The sequence below is a fragment of the Ornithorhynchus anatinus genome, chromosome 1 (genome assembly GCF_004115215.2).
Source record: "Ornithorhynchus anatinus isolate Pmale09 chromosome 1, mOrnAna1.pri.v4, whole genome shotgun sequence".
Lineage (NCBI taxonomy): Eukaryota > Metazoa > Chordata > Mammalia > Monotremata > Ornithorhynchidae > Ornithorhynchus > Ornithorhynchus anatinus.
In genome coordinates this window covers 72585269-72606734 of record NC_041728.1, presented here as the reverse complement: position 1 = coordinate 72606734, position 21466 = coordinate 72585269, and the positions used below count along the sequence as shown (strand labels likewise).

The window sequence follows — 21466 nt, the reverse complement described above, 5'->3', positions numbered from 1 at the left end:
AATGAAGATATATACAGTTGAGTGGACAAGTACAGTGCTGAGGGGATGGGACGGGAGGGGGGAGGGGCAGAGGGCAACCGAGGAGCAGAGGGAAACCGAGGAGCAGAGGGAAAGGAGGGAGAAGAGGGTTTAGCTGTTGGTACTTGTTAAGAGCTTTCTATGTTCCAGGCACTGTACTAAGTACTCAGGTAAATGCAAGGTAATCAGGTTGGACCAAGTCCATGGCGTTCAAAACCTTATTTTCCATTTTACAGATGAGATAACTGAGGCAATGAGAAGTCAGGTGATTTGCCCGAGGTCACAGAGAATAAGTGGAGGAGCCAGATGTAAAACTGATTCCCAGGCCAGGCCCAGGCCAGATGTCTGACTCCCAGGCCCTTGCTCTTTCCACTAGGCCATGCTACTTCTCAGCTGAATTATCAACTGAATCTCAGTGGTAGTCTTTAATCTCATATCTGTCTTGGATAATATGGAACATAAAATGGCCAGATTTTTAGCTCAAATTTGCTGATATACAGCAGCAGGGCCCCAACTGTTCTTTCCTGAGGAAAGCGCCTCATTGGAGTCTAAAAGCAGCCAAAATAAGTCTTCTACAGTTCACTTAAATAAAACTCTGACTCTTCAGGTTTGTATTAAAATGCTCTAGAGTCGATGGTTTTCACTAAGTGCTTACTATGTGCAGAGTACTGAACTAAGTGTTTGGGAAAGTACAGTATAATAGAGTCTTTGGATGCAGTAATGGCTCACATGGAGTTTATAGTCAACAGGGAGAAATGGACATTAAAATAGATTAGGGATAGGGAAAACGATAAACAACAGGGATAATTACGTGAGTACTGTGGGGCTGAACTCACTCACTCACTTACACTCACTCCCTTACACTCCCTTACACTTACACTTACTCTTACACTTACTCCTTACACTTACACTTACACTCACTCCCTCGGTAAACTCATCCGCTCTCACGGCCTTGACTACCATCTCTACGCAGATGACACGCAGATCTACATCTCCGCCCCTGTCCTCTCCCCCTCCCTTCGGGCTCGCATCTCCTCCTGCCTCCGGGACGTCTCCACCTGGATGTCGGCCCGCCACTCAACATGAGCAAGACTGAGCTCCTCATCTTCCCTCCCAAGCCCGGTCCGCTCCCAGACTTCTCCATCACCGTGGATGGCACGACCATCCTTCCTGTCCTGCAGGCCCGCAATCTCGGTGTCATCCTTGACTCGTCCCTCTCGTTCACCCCACACATCCTATCCGTTACCAAGACCTGCCGGTTTCACCTCTACAATATCGCCAAGATCCGCCCTTTCCTCTCCACCCAAACGGCTACCTTACTATTACGGGCTCTCGTTATATCCCGGCTAGACTACTGTGTCAGCCTTCTCTCTGACCTCCCTTCCTCCTCTCTCGCCCCGCTCCGGTCTATTCTTCACTCCGCTGCCCGGCTCATCTTCCTGCAGAAACGATCTGGGCATGTCACTCCCCTTCTTAAACAACTCCAGTGGTTGCCTATCGACCTCCGCTCCAAACAAAAACTCCTCACTCTAGGCTTCAAGGCTCTCCATCACCTTGCCCCTTCCTACCTCTCCTCCCTTCTCTCTTTCTACCGCCCACCCCGCACGCTCCGCTCCTCTGCCGCCCACCTCCTCGCCGTCCCTCGGTCTCGCCTATCCCGCCGTCGACCCCTGGGTCACGTCCTCCCGCGGTCCTGGAACGCCCTCCCTCCTCACCTCCGCCAAACTGATTCTCTTTCCCTCTTCAAAACCTTACTTAAAAATCACCTCCTCCTAGAGGCGTTCCCAGACTGAGCTCCTCTTCCCCCTCTACTCCCTCTGCCATCCCCCCTTTACCTCTCCGCAGCTAAAGCCTCATTTTCCCCTTTTCCCTCTGCTCCTCCACCTCTCCCTTCCCATCCCCACAGCACTGTACTCGTCCGCTCAACTGTATATATTTTCGTTACCCTATTTTTTTTGTTAATGAATTGTACATCGCCTTGATTCTATTTCTTTGCCATTGTTTTTACGAGATATTCTTCCCCTTGACGCTGTTTAGTGCCATTTTTCTTGTCTGTCCGTCTCCCCCGATTAGACTGTAAGCCCGTCAAACGGCAGGGACTGTCTCTATCTGTTGCCGACTTGTCCATCCCAAGCGCTTAGTACAGTGCTCTGCACATAGTAAGCGCTCAATAAATAAATACTATTGAATGGCTGAAGGTGAGCATCACAGTGATTAAAGGGTATACAGTGAAGGTGCATAGTTGACAGAGGGGAGGACAAATAGGGAAAATTAGGGCTTAGCCAGGGAAAGCCTCTTGCAGGAGGTGTGATTTTAAGAGGATTTGAAGGTAAGAAGAGTGACAGGCTGTTGGATATGAAGGGGGTGCAGGGGGTTTCAGACCCCAGGGGGCTTATGGGCAATGAGTTGCCAATGGGATAGACAAGCACTATATTAAGAACTTTATCCCCATACTTCTTATCAGTGCCCAGCAGGGATTTTCCTTTAAAGTCTGATTTCTGCTGCAGGCAAGGTTTACTCTGTTGGCAAGAAAAAGCAGCACTGTCTAGTGACTAGAGCACAGGCCTGGGAGTCAGAAGGACCTGGGTTCTAATTCCGGCTCCATCACTTGTCTGCTGTGTGACCTTGGGCAAGTCACTTAACTTCTCTGAGCCTCAGTTACCTCCTCTGTAAAATGAGGTTTAAGATTGTGAGTCTGAGGTGGGAGAGGAACTCTGTCCAATGGGATTAGAGTGGACCCCAGTACTTAGTTCTGTGTCTGGAACATAGTAAGCACTTGACAAATACCATAAAAGAAAAGCAAATCTCAATTCTGCTCTGCCTCTTTTGCCCCATGACTGTTCTGGTTTCTTCTATAAACAGCTTGCTCTGGGGATTAAGTCTCGACGGCTTTCCCTCAAGTAGTCAAGAAAAATCATCATGGCTCAATTCTAATAGTCACTTGATACCGTCCTTCAGATCTCTGCCTAAGGCTCAATGAACCCCACTTCAAACAGAAATCAAGGCAACACTGAGGCAAGCACCCGGAATTAGGGAAAGACGTGGCACGCAAAATGCTGGTTCTATAGTTTCCTTTACACCCAAAAATCACAATTAGATTACTACTACTAACAATAATACTAATAATGGTATTTGTTAAACACTAATTACTCTATGCCAAGACTAAGTGATGGAATTCCTTAAGTCCAATTTTCTCCTGGACCCCCTCCAATCTGGCTCCCGTCCCCTCCACTCTACCAAGACTACTCTCTCAAAGGTCACCCATGACCTCCTTCTTGCCAAATCCAATGGCTCCTACTCTATTCTAATCCTCCTTGACCTCTGAGCTGCCTTTGACACTGTCGACCATCCCCTTCTCCTCCACACCTTATCTCACCTTGGCTTCATGGACTCCGTCCTCTCCTGGTTCTCCTCTTATCTTTCTGGCCGTTCATTCTCGGTCTCCTTGGTGGACTCCTCCGCCCCCTCCCATCCTCTAACTGTAGGAGTTCCTCAAGGGTCAGTTCTTGGCCCTCTTCTGTTCTCCATCTACACTCACTCCCTTGGTGAACTCATTCGCTCTCACGGCTTCAACTATCATCTCTATGCAGATGACACACAAATCTACATCTTTGCCCCTGTCCTCTCTCCCTCCCTTCAGGCTCGTAACTCCTCCTGCCTCCAGGACGTCTCTACCTGGATGTCTGTCTGCCACCTAAAACTCAACATGTCCAAAACTGAGCTCCTTATCTTCCCTCCCAACCCCTGTCCTCTTCTTGACTTCCCTATCACTGTGGATGGTACGACCATCCTTCCTGGCTCTCAAGCCCATAACCTTGGTGTCATCCTTGACTCAGCTCTCATTCACCCCACACATCCAATCCATCACCAAGACCTGCCGGTCTCACCTTTATAATATTGCCAAGATCTGCTCTTTCCTCTCCACCCAAATGGCTATCTTACTGGTATAGGCTCTCATAATATCCTGGCTGGATTATTGTGTCAGCCTTCTCTCTGATCTCCCTTCCTCCTGTCTCTCCCCACTCCAGTCTATTCTTCAATCTGCTGCCCAGCTCATCTTCCTGCAGAAATGCTCTGGGCATGTCACTCACCTTCTTAAAAACCTCCAGTGGTTGCCTATCAACCTCCGCACAAAAAAACAACTTCTCACTCTAGTCTTCAAGGCTCTCCATCATCTTGCCCCCTCCTACCTCTCCTCCCTTCTCTCTTTCTACTGCCCAACCCATAGGCTCCGCTCCTCTGCCGCCCACCTCCTCACTGTCCCCCATTCTCGCCTATCCCGTCGTCGACCCCTGGGCCACATCCTCCCGCTGTCCTGGAATGCCCTCCCTCCTCACCTCCGCCAAACTAATTCTCTTCCCCTCTTCAAAGTCCTACTGAGAGCTCACCTCCTCCAAGAGGCCTTCCCAGACTGAACTTCCCCTTTTCCCTCTGCTCCCTCTCTGGCCCCCCTTCACCTCCCCTCAGCTAAGCCCTCTTTCCCCCCCTTTCCCTCTGCTCCTCCGCCCTCTCTTCCCCTCCCCTCAGCACTGTGCTCAATGGCTCATTTGTATATATTTTGATTACCCTATTTACTTTGTTAATGAGATGTACATCCCCTTGATTATGTTTACTGCTATTGTTTTTGTCTGTCTGTCTCCCCCAATTAGACTGTAAGCCCGTCAATGAACAGGGATTGTCTCTATCATTGCCGAATTGTACATTCTAAGCACTTGCATCAATACAAGTTAATCAGGTGAGACATAGTCCCTGTCCCACACGGAGTTCACATTCTAAGTACAAAGGTGGACAGATAGTGAATCATGTTTTTACAGGTAGGAAACTGAAGCACTGAGAAGTTAAGTGACATGTCCAGGGTCACACAGCAGATAAGTAGCAGAGCTAGGATTAGAATCTAGGTCTCCTAATTCCCATGCCTAGGATCTTTCCAATAGGCCAAACCACTTCTCAGGGTGAGAAACTGAAGAGATAGACCTAAAGGGACAGTTACTGAGAAAGTATTGAGAAGAATTGGACAACAGGAAAAGGAAAATGAAAAGAATGTGAACAAAAGAATCACTGAGAGGAGAGGTAGGAAGGGAACCACAGGAAGGATAGAGATTGCCATTGGGAGAAAAGATGTAGTCTAAACCCATCCTCCTTTCAAAAGGAAAGCCGTACTGGGGCCACATATATTGGAAAATGGTTGATGGATCCCTCCCAAAGGATAAGACCTAACCATCTGATGTCTCCCCCTGCTGGTCCAAACTATAGTCTAGAGAAAGAAATGTCTATTTTAGAAAGACAAACAACCCCTGGAAGAAGACCCCTGGGAAAATTAATAGAAAGAATGGAAAATTAAGGACGAGAAGTAAAGAATGGGAGAAGAGACCAGAGTCAAAAACAAAATGGGCAGAAATCATTCCTTGTGGGCAGAGATTGTCTCTCTTTCTTGCTGTATTGTACTTTCCAAGCACTTAATATAGTGCTCTATACAAAGTAAGCACTCAATAAATATGATTGAATGAATGAATGAAATAGGTAGGCAGGACCTAATACCATCTATGAGATGTAAACCATTCTAAAAGTATCCCCAAATCCAGATATCGGACCCCAGCTTAGCTCCTGAATGATTGGGGATTTTGCATTCTCATTCCTCCTCTGAGGTCAGAGTCCCATTACTTCCAGGATCTAGGCAAACACTGCTCCTGTCCTCTGTCAGGAAAATGGACACAACTGAACACAGGGGAAATGGTTAGAAAAGGGATCTGGTTGATTTGTAATTGTGAAATTCACCTGTAAATCTTTAGAGAGATTAATTTCTGTTATCTGGGGTGGGGGCGGGAAGAGGAGGGGATGGAATTACATTCAAACATCAATCCAAAATGTATCCCAAAGTATACTAGAAATTATTTGGAACTGCTCCCTATTTTGCATTATTTGAGTCACTGCTCCATGCCATTGGCATGGGTAGTCCAAAAATATTCTGAATATGAGTCTCTCAAGTCTTTTTTTGGAGATCAAGGTCTACTTGGGAGTTTCATATTGAAAATTATATGGAAAGAATCCAGAGAGGGCAACACAATTATTACAAACATTATTTAATATAATTAATGGTTGTAAAACAGACCATAAGAAGAAATCGTAAAAGAGTTGAGATTAATTAATTCATAAAATGCTGAGAATTAAACCATTTCTCAAGTACCTGATGATTTAATATAAAGACTTAAGGGTACAACAGGTGAGTGGCCATCTAAAAGAAAAGAAAAGGGGCTTTAATTATAATGAGAGATTTAGGATAAGAGAAATGAATGATGGAAAATACTCTATCAATCTTCTGAAAAGGCTACCAAATGTGTTTCCCTGCACTTTCTAGTCTCAGAGTTTAGAATTACTGCCACCAGGGTTCAAGGAGTGCAAAGGGGATATTTAAGGTTTCTTCCAGTTTTGATTCCAGTCAACCCATCTACTGAGTTATACAATCTCCTCTGCCATTGAAGAGTAAAGGTTTGAAAGAAAGATGACAGTGTTCAGAGCAAGTTATTAATAATATTCCAATCATTTTGCTATTTATAAGGAACACTCTTATACTCTCCATGCAGCAATTACCTAAGGTGTTGAAGGATACATATCTATGGACCTACCCACTTCCTGTCACAAATCCACCACTCAAGGATACCTCCTTGTGCAGGTACACATGGGACAGTGTCCAAAGAAGGGGTGAGAAAGGTAAGGCAGTGGGTAGGAACAGCTGCCAATTCTTCCATCTTGCTCCTAGTAAGTCACCGCTCATACTTGTTACCCAGGCAGAGTTTGCCCTCTAGTCTGTAAGCTCATTGTGGGCAGGGAATGAGTCTACCACCTCTGTCATATTGTACTGTCTCAATATTGTGCAAAATTGACCATTGAACTCTTCCAAGCACTTACTACAGACCTCTGTACACAGTAAGCATTCAATAAATATGATTGATTGCCAGGGTGACACTCTGGTTGATGTTAATGGTGGTGGCAGCCATAGCCTGAGCTGTGCTGGTCTCACTGCCAGACAGAGCCCAGGATTCTAGCCACGAATGTGTCTGTGAGATCAGGGGGAGGAGAAGGAGTAGGAGGTTTCCCAATTTCCTAGTATGTGGTAAGGGGCTTGGGTGAGAGGAGTGGGAAAGGAGAAGGGGAGGTGCTTTCTGCAAGGTCTGGGACACAGATAGGAGTGACACCAGCTGCACACACCACACAGAAAGTTTGGGGTGCTTCTGCCACAGGACTAACATCCTCTACCATGCCTCCTCGACCAGAGCCCTGGTTCCAGCTCCCATTCACAGCCTTTTTCCCCACCTTGTGCAACTGAGAGTCAAGTATAGAGTGGAGTTAGGCCCAACCCTCTCCAGGTACCTCCTTCCCCTTCAGCTCCCCAGAAGCAGAGACCTGGACTCTAACCCTCTGCTGTCTGGAGTGAGTGGACATCAGACTCGGTGGTGCCTCACCTGCAACCAGCACTCAAACCCTAGATCCCAGTTGTGTGGTGGCAGCAAACCCAGGATGGTAGGACTCAATATGCCCCACCAGGAGGAACAGACTCTGTTAGGGGCAAATAATGATCAGCTGAGGGAATGAATTCGCAGCCCAGCCCATAGAAGGTCAGAGAGGATTTGAGCGAGTGAGATGGTTGGGGGAGGGAATATGTAAATGGTCATAGTAATTAAAAGGGAGACTTGTAGACAGCATATTCTCAGTACCTGGACCTGTGGACATGTGTCAGATCCTCCCTAGAGGGAATGGGAATTAAGGTGCTTAGGATGAAGTGAGTTATTTTAGGGTGCTTCCTATTCTGTACTTCTCCAGGGAGTGGTACTCATTGCTGGGGTGCCCAAATGAGAAATGTTCTACTGGCCTATGGAAAGAGCATGGGCCTGGGAGTTGGAGGACCTGGGTTCTAATGCTGGTTCTGCCACTTGTCTGCTAGGTGACTTTGGGGAAGTCATTTAACTTCTCTGTGCCTCAGTTACCTCATCTGTAAAATGGGGATTAAGACTGTGACCCATTTTGGAACAGGGACTGTGTCCAACCTGATTTGCTTCTATCCACCCTAGTGTTTAGTTCAGTGCCTGGCACATAATAAGAGCTTAACAAATACCACAATTTCAGAGGACCTGGTTCATGCAACAGCAAAGCAAAGAAAACTTATTTGCACTGATGGGCAAAAGCAGAGAATCAAAAGAGGTTTTTTTCTCCTCTAAAATCATACGTAGTTAACACATTGCCATTCTGGAATAACTCCAAGAGTCCCAAAGGCTGCACAACCCTAAACTAAATCCTGGGCAGTTTAAGTTAAGAATAGCTTTGCCACTGAAATCGGAAGGAATTTCTTATAAAATGATTGCTCTTACTTGTTGGGGATAGGGCACCATGAATCTAGGAACTAAAATTGTGAAATAAATGATACAAAAAGGTACTGGGCACATTTGTGTGGGCTTCCTCAGTCCTAAATTGTATCTAAAAGACAGAACATTTAGGAACATAATAAGCCTGCTTCATTCATCAGGCATTTGTTTTCCAGTGAGTCAGATGGATTACCAAAAAAGACTGTGGTAGCACCCATTTTGCTTCAGAGGATTCTCTAAAATAATAATAATAATAATAATCGTGGTATTGGTAGAGTGCTTACTGTGTGGCAGGCACTATACTAAACACTGAGGTGGATACAAGCAAATTGGGTTGGACACAGTCTCTGTCCCATGTGGGGCTCACCGTCTCAATAAGCCAATCAGCTCTTACCCTCATTTGCTTATTTCTGGAAGTCTAGAACACAAGGTATCACTTCCAGAGAATTGGTGATATCCTGGATGATCCCTCTAGGGTTAGGATTGTGGGCCAAAGCATCGGGTCTTCTGCCCCCTACTGCTTCTAGAAAGGGGCAAGTGAGTTCACCTTCTTAGGTCACTGAGCAGATATTCACATTTACTCTTACATACTCCAATTCAGAGATCAAATTATTGAGAAACAGTGTGGTCTAGTGGAAAGAGCATGGGCCTGGGAGTTAGGAAAGCTAGGTGCTAATCCCAGATCTGCCACATACTTTGTGTGACTTTGGGCAAGTCATTTCACTGCTCTGTGCCTCGGTTTCCTCACCTGTAAAATGATAGTTGAATGATATGTGATAAATGATAGTTCTGCCTCTCCTGTAAATTTGGAGTCCCATTTGGGACAGGAATTAGGTCAGTATCAATTATTACAGTGTTTTTTCACATAATAAGCACTTAAACACCACAGTTTTAACTGTATTTAATTGTTGAGTGTTGTCAGAGTAACTCACAAAGCCCTTCAAAGAGCAGACTTGAACACAATTTTGCCTTCCCCTCCACCCCCTCCCTTTCCCTTTCTCCTGCCCCTTCCATATCCAGCTTCTCACTCTTCATTTCTAATTCCAGGGGTGGCATAGAGTAGCCAAAACAAATGTTCCTGCTCCCTTCTCAGTCACAACACCTCTGTAGGGTATGGAAAAGAAGGAAAGCTGGTTGTAGATGGAGACAGTGAAACTTGCTCAAAGAGAGTGACTATCTAAGTGGACAGAGTTTATAGCAAGTCAGATGTTTTCCTGAGACCTGGACATGTGTTCTAACCACATTGCTCCTCTATGATTCTACAGAAGGAATATTTAGGAGTTCCACAATGCTGTGTTTTGCCAAGTAAAGGGATCCCTTGAAACAAAATTATTCAATGGAGCCCAAAAGGAGGATGATTAAATCTTTTGCCTATACCAGGGTATTTCACCTTCAGAGCTAATGTCTCTGTATAATACATGAGTGATATGCTTTCTCATCCTGCCATTCTCTGCATAAAATCACTTATACCAGAGGGGGAAAAAAAGCAATTCTCTCTAATCCATTTTGCAAATTTGACAGTGACATCAAAGAGCAGGAAGTTAGCCTGTGAGTAATGACACTGCTCATTTGTTTAAATGTCAAGACTAAACCTGTCAACTTTCAGAGACTGAGGCAAAAAAAAATGGGTTTCAGTTTATCCATAAAGAGATTCTGTGCTCCCCCAACCTTGAGGAGGATAGGTAGCTGCCTCAGGAGGAAAAGGTTTACTCTAATGTGGTCTTCTCTGAAATCTCAGATTGGAATGACATTTCAGCACTGTGCAATGGACGGTGCCTGAAGAGCACTCTTTTACAACTCACTGTGAGTTAGTTAGGAAGATCCTCCTTCTGGAAACTAAAACCTGACCTTCCTGAACAGCATGTCCATCTTCACAGCCAGAATCAGAAAGGTGTCCCATTGAGCAGATTCAGTCTCATTAAATATGTATGGTATGGGACAATAAAGGGAAAGGGATTGTATGGGAGCAGTAAATCAGGGAGAAAAATCAAAGGGAATCCTGACAAGGACAGCAGAGACAGAGAGAAAAGGAATTGGGGGAGTGGTATTGTCAACATGTGTTTGTTTTCACCTGTACCCAACAAAGGTTCATTTTCATGAACTGTGGAAAATATTTCCTAGTGGGCTGAATTATCAGTGGATACATTAACACCCTCCCTTCCAACCCAACATTTCCCCTAAAGTAGAGGCAATGCTAAAAGTAGGCAATGGATGAATTCAGATAGATGAATTGTACTTATTGAGCACTTACTATGTGAAAATCATTGTACAAAGCCCTTGGGCAGGTGCAATATAGTAGAGTTGGTAGAATCATTCCTACCCACAAGGAGCTTAAGGTCTAGATGGGGAGACAGTCATTAAATTACAGATATGTTCATAAGTAGTATGGGGCCAAGGGTGGGGTGAATAAAGGGTTCAAATTCCTGTAATAGCTTTTCTTTTCTGGGGCTGTCTCTCCTCAACAAAACTCAGTCTAATTTTTCCACTTCCTGGTGCTTTTTGCATTTTATTTTGGAACTCGGTGGTATGTTTGGGTGGGGAAACGGGCCCAACCATGTTCTAAAAGTACGAGTGACTAGTGGGAACCAACTTCCTTGAAATTATTTGGAGTCTCTGATGTCTGTGCCCTATGCCTCAAAGGGGTCACCTGTCAGATATCCAGCTTTCCTCACTCTTACTCCATATTGGTTTGGGAATCAGGATGCCCACAGTCACCAACATCCCCACAACCACTGGGCTTGAGGGCCGAAGTGTAGGTAAGAGTCTCAAGTCTCTCCCGACTTCAGCATGAGTCTTTATAGGCAGTAAGTACAGATGAAGTTTCCCCCTGCCCTCCCATCGCTGATCAGGACTATGAGCATTTGGATAAATATTGGGGAGAATTTAGCCCCCACAATCCATCAACTCAACAGTATTCATTAAGCGCTTACTGTGTGCAGAACATTGTACTAAGCACTTGAGAGAGTACAAAGGGGGAGCCAGACATTAATATAAATAAATCATTTACTCATTACTCATTACTCAATTACTCATAGATAAGTACATTAGTGCTGTGGATCTGAGGGTGGGTGAATACCAAATACCCAAGGGGTTCAGATCATAGCATATAGCCTGACAGAAGAGAGAGGGAGCTGGGGAAAAGAGGCCACCATAATAAGGCTTTGAAGATGGGGAGAGTGGTGGTCTGCCATATAAGAAGAAGGGAGAGAGGGTGCATAGGCCAGAGGGAAAGGGGTCTGTAGTGTGATAGATGAGATCACGGCACAGTGAGTAAACTGGTACTAGAGGAGCAAAGTGTGCAGGTTGGGCCGTAGTAGGAAATGAGAGGTAAGTAAGGAAGGGGCAAGCTGATTGAGTCTTGTTTTTTTTTGTTCTGTTTTGCTTTGCTGTCTGTCTCCCCCGTTTAGACTGTGAGCCTGTCACTGGGCAGGGACTGTCTCTATCTGTTGCCAAATTGTACATTCCAAGCACTTAGTACAGTGCTCTGCACATAGTAAGGGCTCAATAAATACTATTGAATGAATGAATCGATGGCTTTAAAGTCCACTGTAGGAAGTTTCTTTTTGTATTGGAGGTAGATCAGCAACCATAGGAGGTTCTTGAGAAGTAGTTATGTGGAACTGAATGCTTTTGTAGAAAATGATCTGAGCAGCAGAGTGAAGTATAGACTGGAGTGGGGAGAGAGAGGGAGGCAGGGAAGTTGATGCAGTAGTCAAGGCAAGATAGGATTAATCAATCAAACTTATTGTGCACTTACTTTGTGTAGAGCACTGCATGGAGCACTTGGGAGAGTACAAATAATAGAGTTAGTACACACAATCTCTGCCCACAGTGAGCTAACAATCTAGAGGGGGGAGACAGACAATAATATAACTTAATAAATTATGGATTTGTGCATAAGTGCTTTGGGACTAAAAGAGGGGTGAATAAAGGAAGCAAGTCAGGGTGACGCAGAGAGAAATGAGGGCTTAGTCAAGGAAGGCTTCTTGAAGGAGATGAGTATTCAGTACTCCCCACCTTTGAAGGTGGGGAGAGTCTTTCGGAGATGAAGAGAAAGGGTATTTCAGGCCAAAGGTAGGATGTGGGTGAGAAGGTCTGCAGTGAAATAGATGAGAGAGGTACAGTGAGTAGGTTGGCATTAAAGGGGTGAAGTCTGCTTGGATCAATGTAGTAGCAGTTTTGATGGGGAGGAAAGGGTGGATTTTAGCAATTTTGTGAAGGTAAAGCCAACAGGATTTGGAGAAATATTGATACAGGGGTTGTATGAGAGAGAAATTAGTCTAAGACAATGCCAAGGTTATATGCTTGTGAAATAGGAAGAAGAGTGGTGCTGTCTACAGTGGAGACAGGGTTTTATTGGGAAGATAAGAAGTCCTGTTTTGGACATGTTTAGTTTGAGGGGTCGGTGGGGCATTCAGGTAAAGATAACATGAAGGTAGGAGGACATGTAAGACTACAGAAAAGGGAAGAGATCAGAGCTGGAGTCATAGATTTGGGAATCATCTGCACAGAGATGGTAGTTGGAGCCATGAGAGCAAATGAGTTCTCTAAAAGAGTGGGTGTAGAACCAAAAGATGTTCTCTGAGGAGTTATTCATTACACAGCATCATTTCACAAGAGGAAAATATTTAGCCTGGAGGTAGTCTACAAGGAGCATAGACTGTGCCAAGGGAAGAAGAGGAACGGGGGAACGGGGGAGAAGAATCTTTATCTGCCTTACCAAAAGACAAACATTAAATAATTGTCAGTCCCTTGCAATCAGTCAATTTTACTGTGTTGTTTCCAGAGCACGTGTGAGCGCCTCAACACCCAACCTGCCCACCTGGGGGCAGGGTTAAACTTGGATCTGGATTTTGAAACCTTCCAATAGTCATCACATCATCCCCCCCCCCCCTCCTCATTTCCAAATCAAGAATAGTTCAACGGTTCATTTTTCCCCGTCCCTCTCCCCACGCTCATCTTTTCCGCTCTCCCATTTCCAAACATGAGACAATAATTTCACTCGATCCGTCTCGCGCTTCACTTCCATCAAAGCTTCTTTCCCCGCCTAAATTACATCCCTGCTTGTGTCATCTCCTCTGCTGCTCTCTCCCTGAGAGGAAGGAGCAGGACGGGTTTCCACCAATGCAAAGCATCTCCACCCACCCCCATTGAGAAATAACAAAAGAAAAAAAAAGATGGGAGGGGGAAGAGAGAGAGGGGAGCGCAAGAGAGCAATCTTTGTTTATCCTTCAGAGTGCGGGGGCTGTCTCTCTCTCTCTCCCTTAATATTCCACACACTGCCTAATCCAGAGATCAGGAAATACTCTCTGATAATGGTTTTGTGGTCACTTTTGGCCAACTGCCCCGCCCGGGGCTCTCCCTCCACCCCCTCGCTTCCTGCACAGCCCTTGCCTTTCCAGGGTCACCCCGTGGGTGCAAGTCCCTGGAGCTCCCTGGTCTCCTGGTCGCCCGGTGGCCTGCCTCCTTGGCCCCAGCTCGCTTGCTGCAGCTGCAGCTGGTCGGAGGCTCCTCTGGGCAGGCGGGGCCGGGTCCAGCGGGTGGAGGGCAGCTTTGCGAGCCCCCAAAGCTTTTGCCCCTGGTAGAAAACCCTCCGAGCCGCAGCTTCCCTGGGCCCCGTCCCCCTTGCCCGGAGATACTCCTAGCCCCGGGGCATATCGCCCCCCCCCCAACCTCCCATTGCACTCGCCATTCACCCCACTCATCCTCACACTACAGGGCTGGGTTGAATGGTTTGTGGAGTGGGAGGCGGACTGTGATGGGGGTTTCCCCTACTCCCCAGTCCCGGACCCAGAAAAAGACCCCCGGACCAGAAAAAGACCCCCGTCCCCCAGAGAGCATCCTTCTGGGGTTGGCAACAAATCGAAAACTTTTCTCCTTAGGCTGCCATCCTCCCTCCAAGCCCATTTCCCCCATCCCGGGCCGGACTTGGGCTAGCCAGGGGTGTGGGTGCAGCCCTGTTGCCCCTGGCCCGGAGTCAGGGGCAGGTCCTACTCACCCAGGAGCAGGTCCTACTCACCCAGGACGTTGCCCACGAGGGCGACCAGGAACACGATGATGTAGCCAGCAATCAGGACCCATTCATACTCCTTGGGGTGCAAATACTCCCTCCACAGGTACCGCAGGAATTCCTCATCGTCGTAGTCCGAAGGGTTCAAGAAAGCCTCCTGTGTCTCATTCAGCTCCGGACCCGATGACCAGTTCCTACAAGGGGGGGAATCCTCGAGTTTGGCGCTGGACATCACGGGCTCAGGATCCGGGTCCTCTCAGTACTGCAAGCTCCGTGCCGCCTGAGCCATGGGCACCTGCGGTGGGTGGCTGGGTGGGTGGGTGAGTGGGTGGGTGGCTAGGTGGGTGGGGAGGGAGAGATTCAGGGAGAGGGAGGGGGGACACAGGCAAGAGGCTGATTCAGGCAGAGGAGGGAGGAGAAGAAGGGGGCGTGCAGGGAGGTAGGGAGAGGATGGGAGGGGAGACACTGGAAGGGGGGAAAACTTGGTGGGGGCGGGGGGAGACTGGACTGGCAAGAGGTGATTCAGGCAGAGGAGGAGAGAGAAAAAGAGGGCATTCGGGGAGGCAGGAGAAGATAGGAGGGGAGACACTGGAAAGGGAAGGAGGAACTTCTGGTGGGCGGGAGGGGAGACTGGACTGGCAAGAGGTGATTCAGGCAGAGGAGGAGGGAGTGGAAGGGGGTATTCAGGGAGGTAAGGAGAAGATGGGAGGGGAGACACTCACTGGAAGGGGGGATACTTGAGGGGGGGGGCGGGAGGGGAGACTGGCAAGAGGTGATTCAGGCAAAGGAGAGAGTAAAAGGGGGCATTTGGGGAAGTAGGAGGGGATGGGAGGAGAGACACTGGAAAGGGGGGGGAAACTTGGGCGGGGGTGGCGGGAGGGGAGACTGGACTGGCAAGAGGTGATTCAGGCAGAGGAGGAGGGAGGAGAAGAAGGGGGCATTCAGGGAGGTAAGGAGAGGATGGGAGGGGAGACAATGGAAAGTGGGGAGAAACTTGGGGGGAGGTAGGAAGACTGGACTGGCAAGAGGTGATTCAGGCAGAGGAGGAGAGAGTGGAAGGGGGCATTTAGGGAGGAAAGGAGAGGATGGAAGGGGAGACACTGGAAAGGGGGGAGAAAGGGAAGGAAAATGACGCCAAAAGTTGTGGAGCCAATGCCACCAGAGAGAGACTTGTCCCGGGGAACTTATCCCGCCGCTCTCCTGAGCTTTTAGGGGCCCAAGGCGAGAGAGGGAGGAGTGGAGAGGGTGAGGGTCTCTCGGAGGCCGCAGTGGCCCGGAGCGCCGCCGAGCTGGAGGAGAGCAGAGGGCAGCGCCCAGGCTCAGCGACGTCTCATTCCAGCACTCGGTCCGCAGAGCGCAGCGCGCAGCACAGTCCCTGACGGGAGCCCAGAGAGCTGGCACTGAACGAGGAGAAGAGAGGGAGTGAGACAGGAGGGAGGGGAGGGCGGCGGGGGACGTCACCAGCATTGGGATCTCAGCCTCCTCGTCCCCCCCTTCCTGCAAAACCCCTTTGCCTCCTTCCTCCTCTCCAAAAAACCGCTTCCCCCTCCACCTCTTCAGTCCCTGCAGAAGCGAGCGTGGACACCTGCAATACTTGCACGGAAATACTTTGGGGGAGAGGATAGTATGGCCAGCACCGTCCCAGTCGTGTTTAAAGTCTAACGCGTTTGCTAGGATTCTTAATGTGATATACAATGTAAAGAGGGCTTTACTTTGTAGACATCCCTTTGTATACTGTGGTGTAGTTGCTGTAGCTTGCACATTCGAGCTGCAATCGTTTTCTCTTTCCTTGTCCTGTCCTTCAAACCTGGCCACCTAAGAACAGTTTTCTTTCAAAAACACTGTGGTTTCTTAACTTAGCACTTGGCTAGCTGCTGTAGCTTTTTTTTTCTTCTCCCAGCTCGCTGGGGCAGGAGGGGAAGGAAGGAGGACAACTTTAAGGTTGGGGAATACGGTTGACTACAGCAGGCATTCTCTAACATATATCACATAAAATTTAATCTTTGAAGGACATTAGAGGTCATAAATGCATCCACAATGTACCGTGCCATTCTTAAGAGATTGTCTGTAATACTGTAACATGCTAATTGATGAACGAGCTGAGGGTGATTGAGCGGGATAAGAAAGAGTTCTAGGTGGAGAATTCAGAGAGTAAGTTGATTTACCTCTTCAATGAAATGTTTATGTCTGGACTAATGTGACTGCCATTCTGTTGTGACTGGGGAAGAATTTTAAATGTTTGATATCTCTCTCTCTCCCAGGTCAAGTATTTTTCTGATTTATCAGTCTACTCTTGTGATCTTTCCTTATTCATTAAGCAACATTGCATGGCCATTGCTGCAATGTGAAGAAAAAGGAATATACTTTCCATCTTAAATTTGCTAACCTTTCTTGTTGACAGCAGTGCCTTTCTTCCCCTGATTTTTTCATACTCTATTTGTAAAAACAAAACAAAAAAAGAGGCATCGCAACTTCTCTGCAACACTACAATCATTCATTTTTAGAAGTCCCTTGTTGTCAATGATAATCCGTACATGAAGGGAGAGTGTTGTCATTTCTCAAAGGAATAAGGCTGTTAGGTTCCATTTCATGGCATTTCACCTTGAATGTAATTGCAACAGACCCCTTTGGTATTTTATGCCTAAAAAAATCACATTTCATTAAATTATTATAAAGAACAAATGAGAAGTCAATAAATCTTTCAAGGTCTAACTGGGATTGTTTTCTCATTGTAATAATCCTAGATTTATCTTTATTACACATGTTTTTCCACCAGTCAACATTGATCATGTCTTCAATTATATAGGCAACTCTCTATTGTTTTGATTAAAATATATCTTTTCCTTTTATGAAAATATATCTTGGACAAGACACATATTCCTAGCTGTTATTAAAAGGCAGGGAGAGGACAACTTGGCAGAAGTAGTAGTGGTAATTCTACTTATTAAGCATTTACTCTATGCAGAGCACTATGCTTAACACTAGGGAAAAAATGCATGGGGAAGAATTAAATAGTTCCTACACCTCAAGTGACTCATCATCTAAAATCACATGTGGGAAGAAGGAACTGATAAACACATAAGGAAGGATGAAACAATAAAATGCTAACATGAGTCTAGGACAAGTAGACACAATACTGTGGATGCAGGAGCAGAATTTTAAGCTCCTTACTGCTCAGAATCCAGCAGCACCAATAGCAGACACAGTGACAGCCAAAACTAGGTTTTAAGTTTTTGGAAGCTTAATTCTGTGGCTGCTTCTGTCTTTCCCTTGGGGATGGCATGAGGTAGATTAGGGTCGAGGCTTTGTGAATGCATACATATAGATGAAGAGAGTCCATTTGCTGTTTATCATATTTGCCATTTCACTCAAGCTTCAGGATGGCATTCTTTTCATCCCTAAATTAAACTGACCAAAGAAGTTCAACAAGAAACCATCCTTACATGACAGACCTCCACAGTATGAAGTGCTTACATCTATTACTGGGAAAGCCTATACTAGCTCATATCTAGTTATTTCCCTAAATGTTTAGTCCTCTTTCTTGAAGCTCATTCCATCGGCTTACAATTATTGAAAGACTGAATTCAAGTAGATTGCTCATTTTTCAGATCAAACAGTTGAAGTTCCTAACAAAGATCCACCTGTGATCAACCATCACTTTAGAAAATTAAAAACACTTTTAAAAGGTGTCAGTAAGTGGCCATAAATTATACTGAGCTAAAGTTTGCTAATCTGAAAATTAACAATTTAAATACAAAACTGGGTATCTTAAAAAAATACAATTTGTATAGATCCAACTAGCATCTATGTTCACCAAAGAGAGGTAGAATAACAACTTCAAAACAGATAAAACTTGACTCTTGGAATCTTCTTGAATGTAATTTGATTTTAGCTGGCCTATTTCTCCACCTATCTGAGTCACACTAACTTGAAATGGAAATGCATACCAGATAAAGGGCAGAAAGTTATGCTTCAAGACAATAAAGGCTCTGATGTCTGGAACTATAATAAGGTTTAGAGTATTTACCTGCGTATCTGGTGATAGCAGTTCAGGTCTTGACTCCAGTAGGAAATTATAGCATTATATTAATTCACTCATTCAATCTAATTTAATGAGTGCTTACTGTATGCAGAGCACTCTATTAAGTGATTGGAGGAGTACAATACAACAACAAACAGATACATTCCTGCCCACAGTGAGCTTAAAATCTAGAGATCCAAGGGGTCACTGGAATAGTTGATATTCTATTAGTTGAGATCCCGAATAGTATATTTTGAAATCTAATAAAAATACATTTTATAAAACTGACATATTTAGATGTAATTAAGTGAGACATTTCAGGGGAGAGAAGGTGATTTTTTTGAATTAATGTTGTTGGCAAATGATACTAAACCAATCACATCTACATAGGATCTTCATGTGGCTGGGATGACAGATGGATAAAAATATAGGTTTGAAATCCATTGCAGTTCCCCCACATCTGGCTCATTTGAACCTGACCAACTACAGGAAGGATCAACTCTACTTTGTTTCCATTTAAAAAAAAATCCATATATTTCATTGTTCTTCTGCCTAGAGGCAGGGGCTGAAGAACTGAATTAGAGTTGGAGTCCATATCAATGTGATATCTATTTCTCATAAATTATACCCTTGTTCTCCAAAATTAATGATTTTAATCTGTTTTGCCAGTAAATGCTGTTAGATTTTTCTCAGATATAAACACATTACTCCATAATACACAGTTTAGTTTCTGAATAAAGTCAAATTATCATAAAATTAACATTATAAAATACTCTTCCTATTTTTTCCACTTTAGAAAATTATAGGTGAGATAACCTGAAAGTTCATTTTTAATCTCTGCTGCTTACTGACTTTTTTCCCAGTGACTTGCCTTCTACAAGAGGTGAGAAGATTTTAGTGGAATAGGTTATGGATGTATTGAGTGACTGACTACTAAACCTAAAGATGCATTTTTAGTAACAGCCTTATATCAACGTCAGGGCTTAATATAGTGCTTGGAAAATAGGGAATGTTTATGGAAGTGGTGAAGGAGCATGACCTAGTGGATAGAGCATGGGCCTGGGAGTCAGAAGGACCTGGATTTTAATCCCGGCTCCACCACCTCTCTACTGTGTGACCTAGGCAAGCCACGTCACTACTCTGTGCTTCAGTTTGTCTTGCCTTAGGCTGTTGAGTCATTTCCGACCCATAGCGATGCCATGGACATGTCTTCCAGAACTCCCCACTTCCATCGTCAATTTTTCTGGGAGTGTATTCTTAGAGTTTTCTTGGTAAAAATGTGGAAGTGGTTTACCATTGCCTCCTGCGCAGTAAACTTGAGAGTCTGCCCTTGACTCTCTCCCATGCTGTTGCGGCCCAGCACAGGTGAATTTTGACCTGAAGCAGATTGCCTTCCATTCACTAGCCACTGCCCAAGCTAGGAATGGAAAAGCCTCTGATCGATTCTCCCTCCTGTAGTCAAAACTGGTAGAGTGCTGGAAACTCTCTAGGTGTGACCCTGAGGGGAGTGTGCTTCAGTTACCTCATCTGTAAAATGGGGATTAAAGCTGTAGTCCCCATGTGGGACATAGGTTGTATCCAACCTGATTACTTTGTAGCTACCCCAGTACTTACTCTCTCAGGGTCGCATCTGGAGAGTTTCCAGTACTCTACCAGTCTCGGCTACAGAAGGGAAAGTCAGGCAGAGGCATATCCATTCCTTCCCTAGCTTGAGCAGTGGCTAACTAGTGGAAGGCAATCTGCTGTAAATCAAAACTCATCCATGCTGAGCAGCAGTGGCATGGGAGAAGAGTTGAGGGTGGAGACTCTGGTTTACTGCATGGAATGTGGTAATAGTCAACCACTTCTGTATTTTTACCAAGAAAATTCTATGGATATACTATTGGAACAATTGCAAATGGAGAGCGGGGTGTTCTGAAAGAACTGTGTCTGTGGTGTTGCTACGGTTTGGAAACGACTAAACAGCATATGACAAGACAAGACCCCCCAGCTCTTAGAACAGTGCCTGGCACATAGTAAGCACTTAATAAATGCCATTAAAAAGTATTTATCAAATGCCACAATTATGATTATATTGAATTATGTGTAAACTCAATCCTGAAAATTGCCATTTAGACAGGATAATTAAGCCAAATCATTTTGGGACAATTTCATAGTGATATTGTATGGCTATATTTAATTGATATTAAAATGCTTAGGAAAAAAAAAAATCATCTAAAGTAAACGTTTTCCAAAATAGAGACTCCCATAGACACAGAGAACTATAAGGATTTCAAATTATTTTTTTAAAAAAACAAAACTATATTTCTATGGGGGTTTTTCAGCACATGACAGTTGATGAAAACATATAAGGAAGTGTTTGCACAACCAACAGGTATACAAGTTTCAGAAGATTTCTGCTTACATGTACTTGTTTTAGTATTTAAAAAGACACACTGAATAATATGGAATCAGGGGAAAAATGTAGAATCTGCTTTTGTTCTAATCTAACTGCAATATAAAAGGGTAAGATCTGCCCCCTACTTGCCCTACAAGAATATTTGGAGAATTGATGTTTGGCTATAATACAGTGTCTGTTCCTTGAAAGAAAATACATTATTTAAAGACAGGGGATCACTGTTCTATGAATAAAAACCACCTCCTATTATATGTTGGGCTTTGGGGGAGTACCTTAATTCTTTCTGGATATCAGTGCTTCATTCAAAAATGTTATTGTCATGCACAAAGTGGTGTCCTGGTAGTCTGAAAGAACTAAAAGATTTTCACAAATGACACCTTTTTTCAGGAGCACAGAGCTTTCGGCTACCTGAGAGTGAGGTTGTGATCTCATTCCAATCTGATTCTTACGCTTCCTACCATATGAACAGTTCTGACAATAATGCTAGGATCTAATATTGGGCTCACTCTAGTCACTGATTTACTTCTCATTTGGGCCCCAAACTGGAGGATCAGACCTAGCTCCACTCCAGATACCCATTTATTCTATGTATGGTCCTCATTATTTTCCCAAACAGAAATCACACTCTACTCTTAGAGTGTGGCTTTGGTGATCTATCAACT

The 21466-nt window shown here is 45.1% G+C and overlaps 1 protein-coding gene across 1 annotated transcript in view; it reads right to left on the bottom strand.

Annotated features, from left to right (window-relative positions):
- Positions 1–14636, bottom strand: part of HCRTR2 (hypocretin receptor 2) — a 102622-nt gene extending 87986 nt beyond the window's left edge. Inside the window, exon 1 of the mRNA XM_029056465.2 lies at positions 14395–14636. Within this exon, the coding sequence (XP_028912298.1) occupies positions 14395–14617 (223 nt within the window). The 5' untranslated portion in view covers positions 14618–14636. The remainder of the gene's footprint in view (positions 1–14394) is intronic.
- Between the last annotated feature and the right edge of the window lie 6830 nt (positions 14637–21466).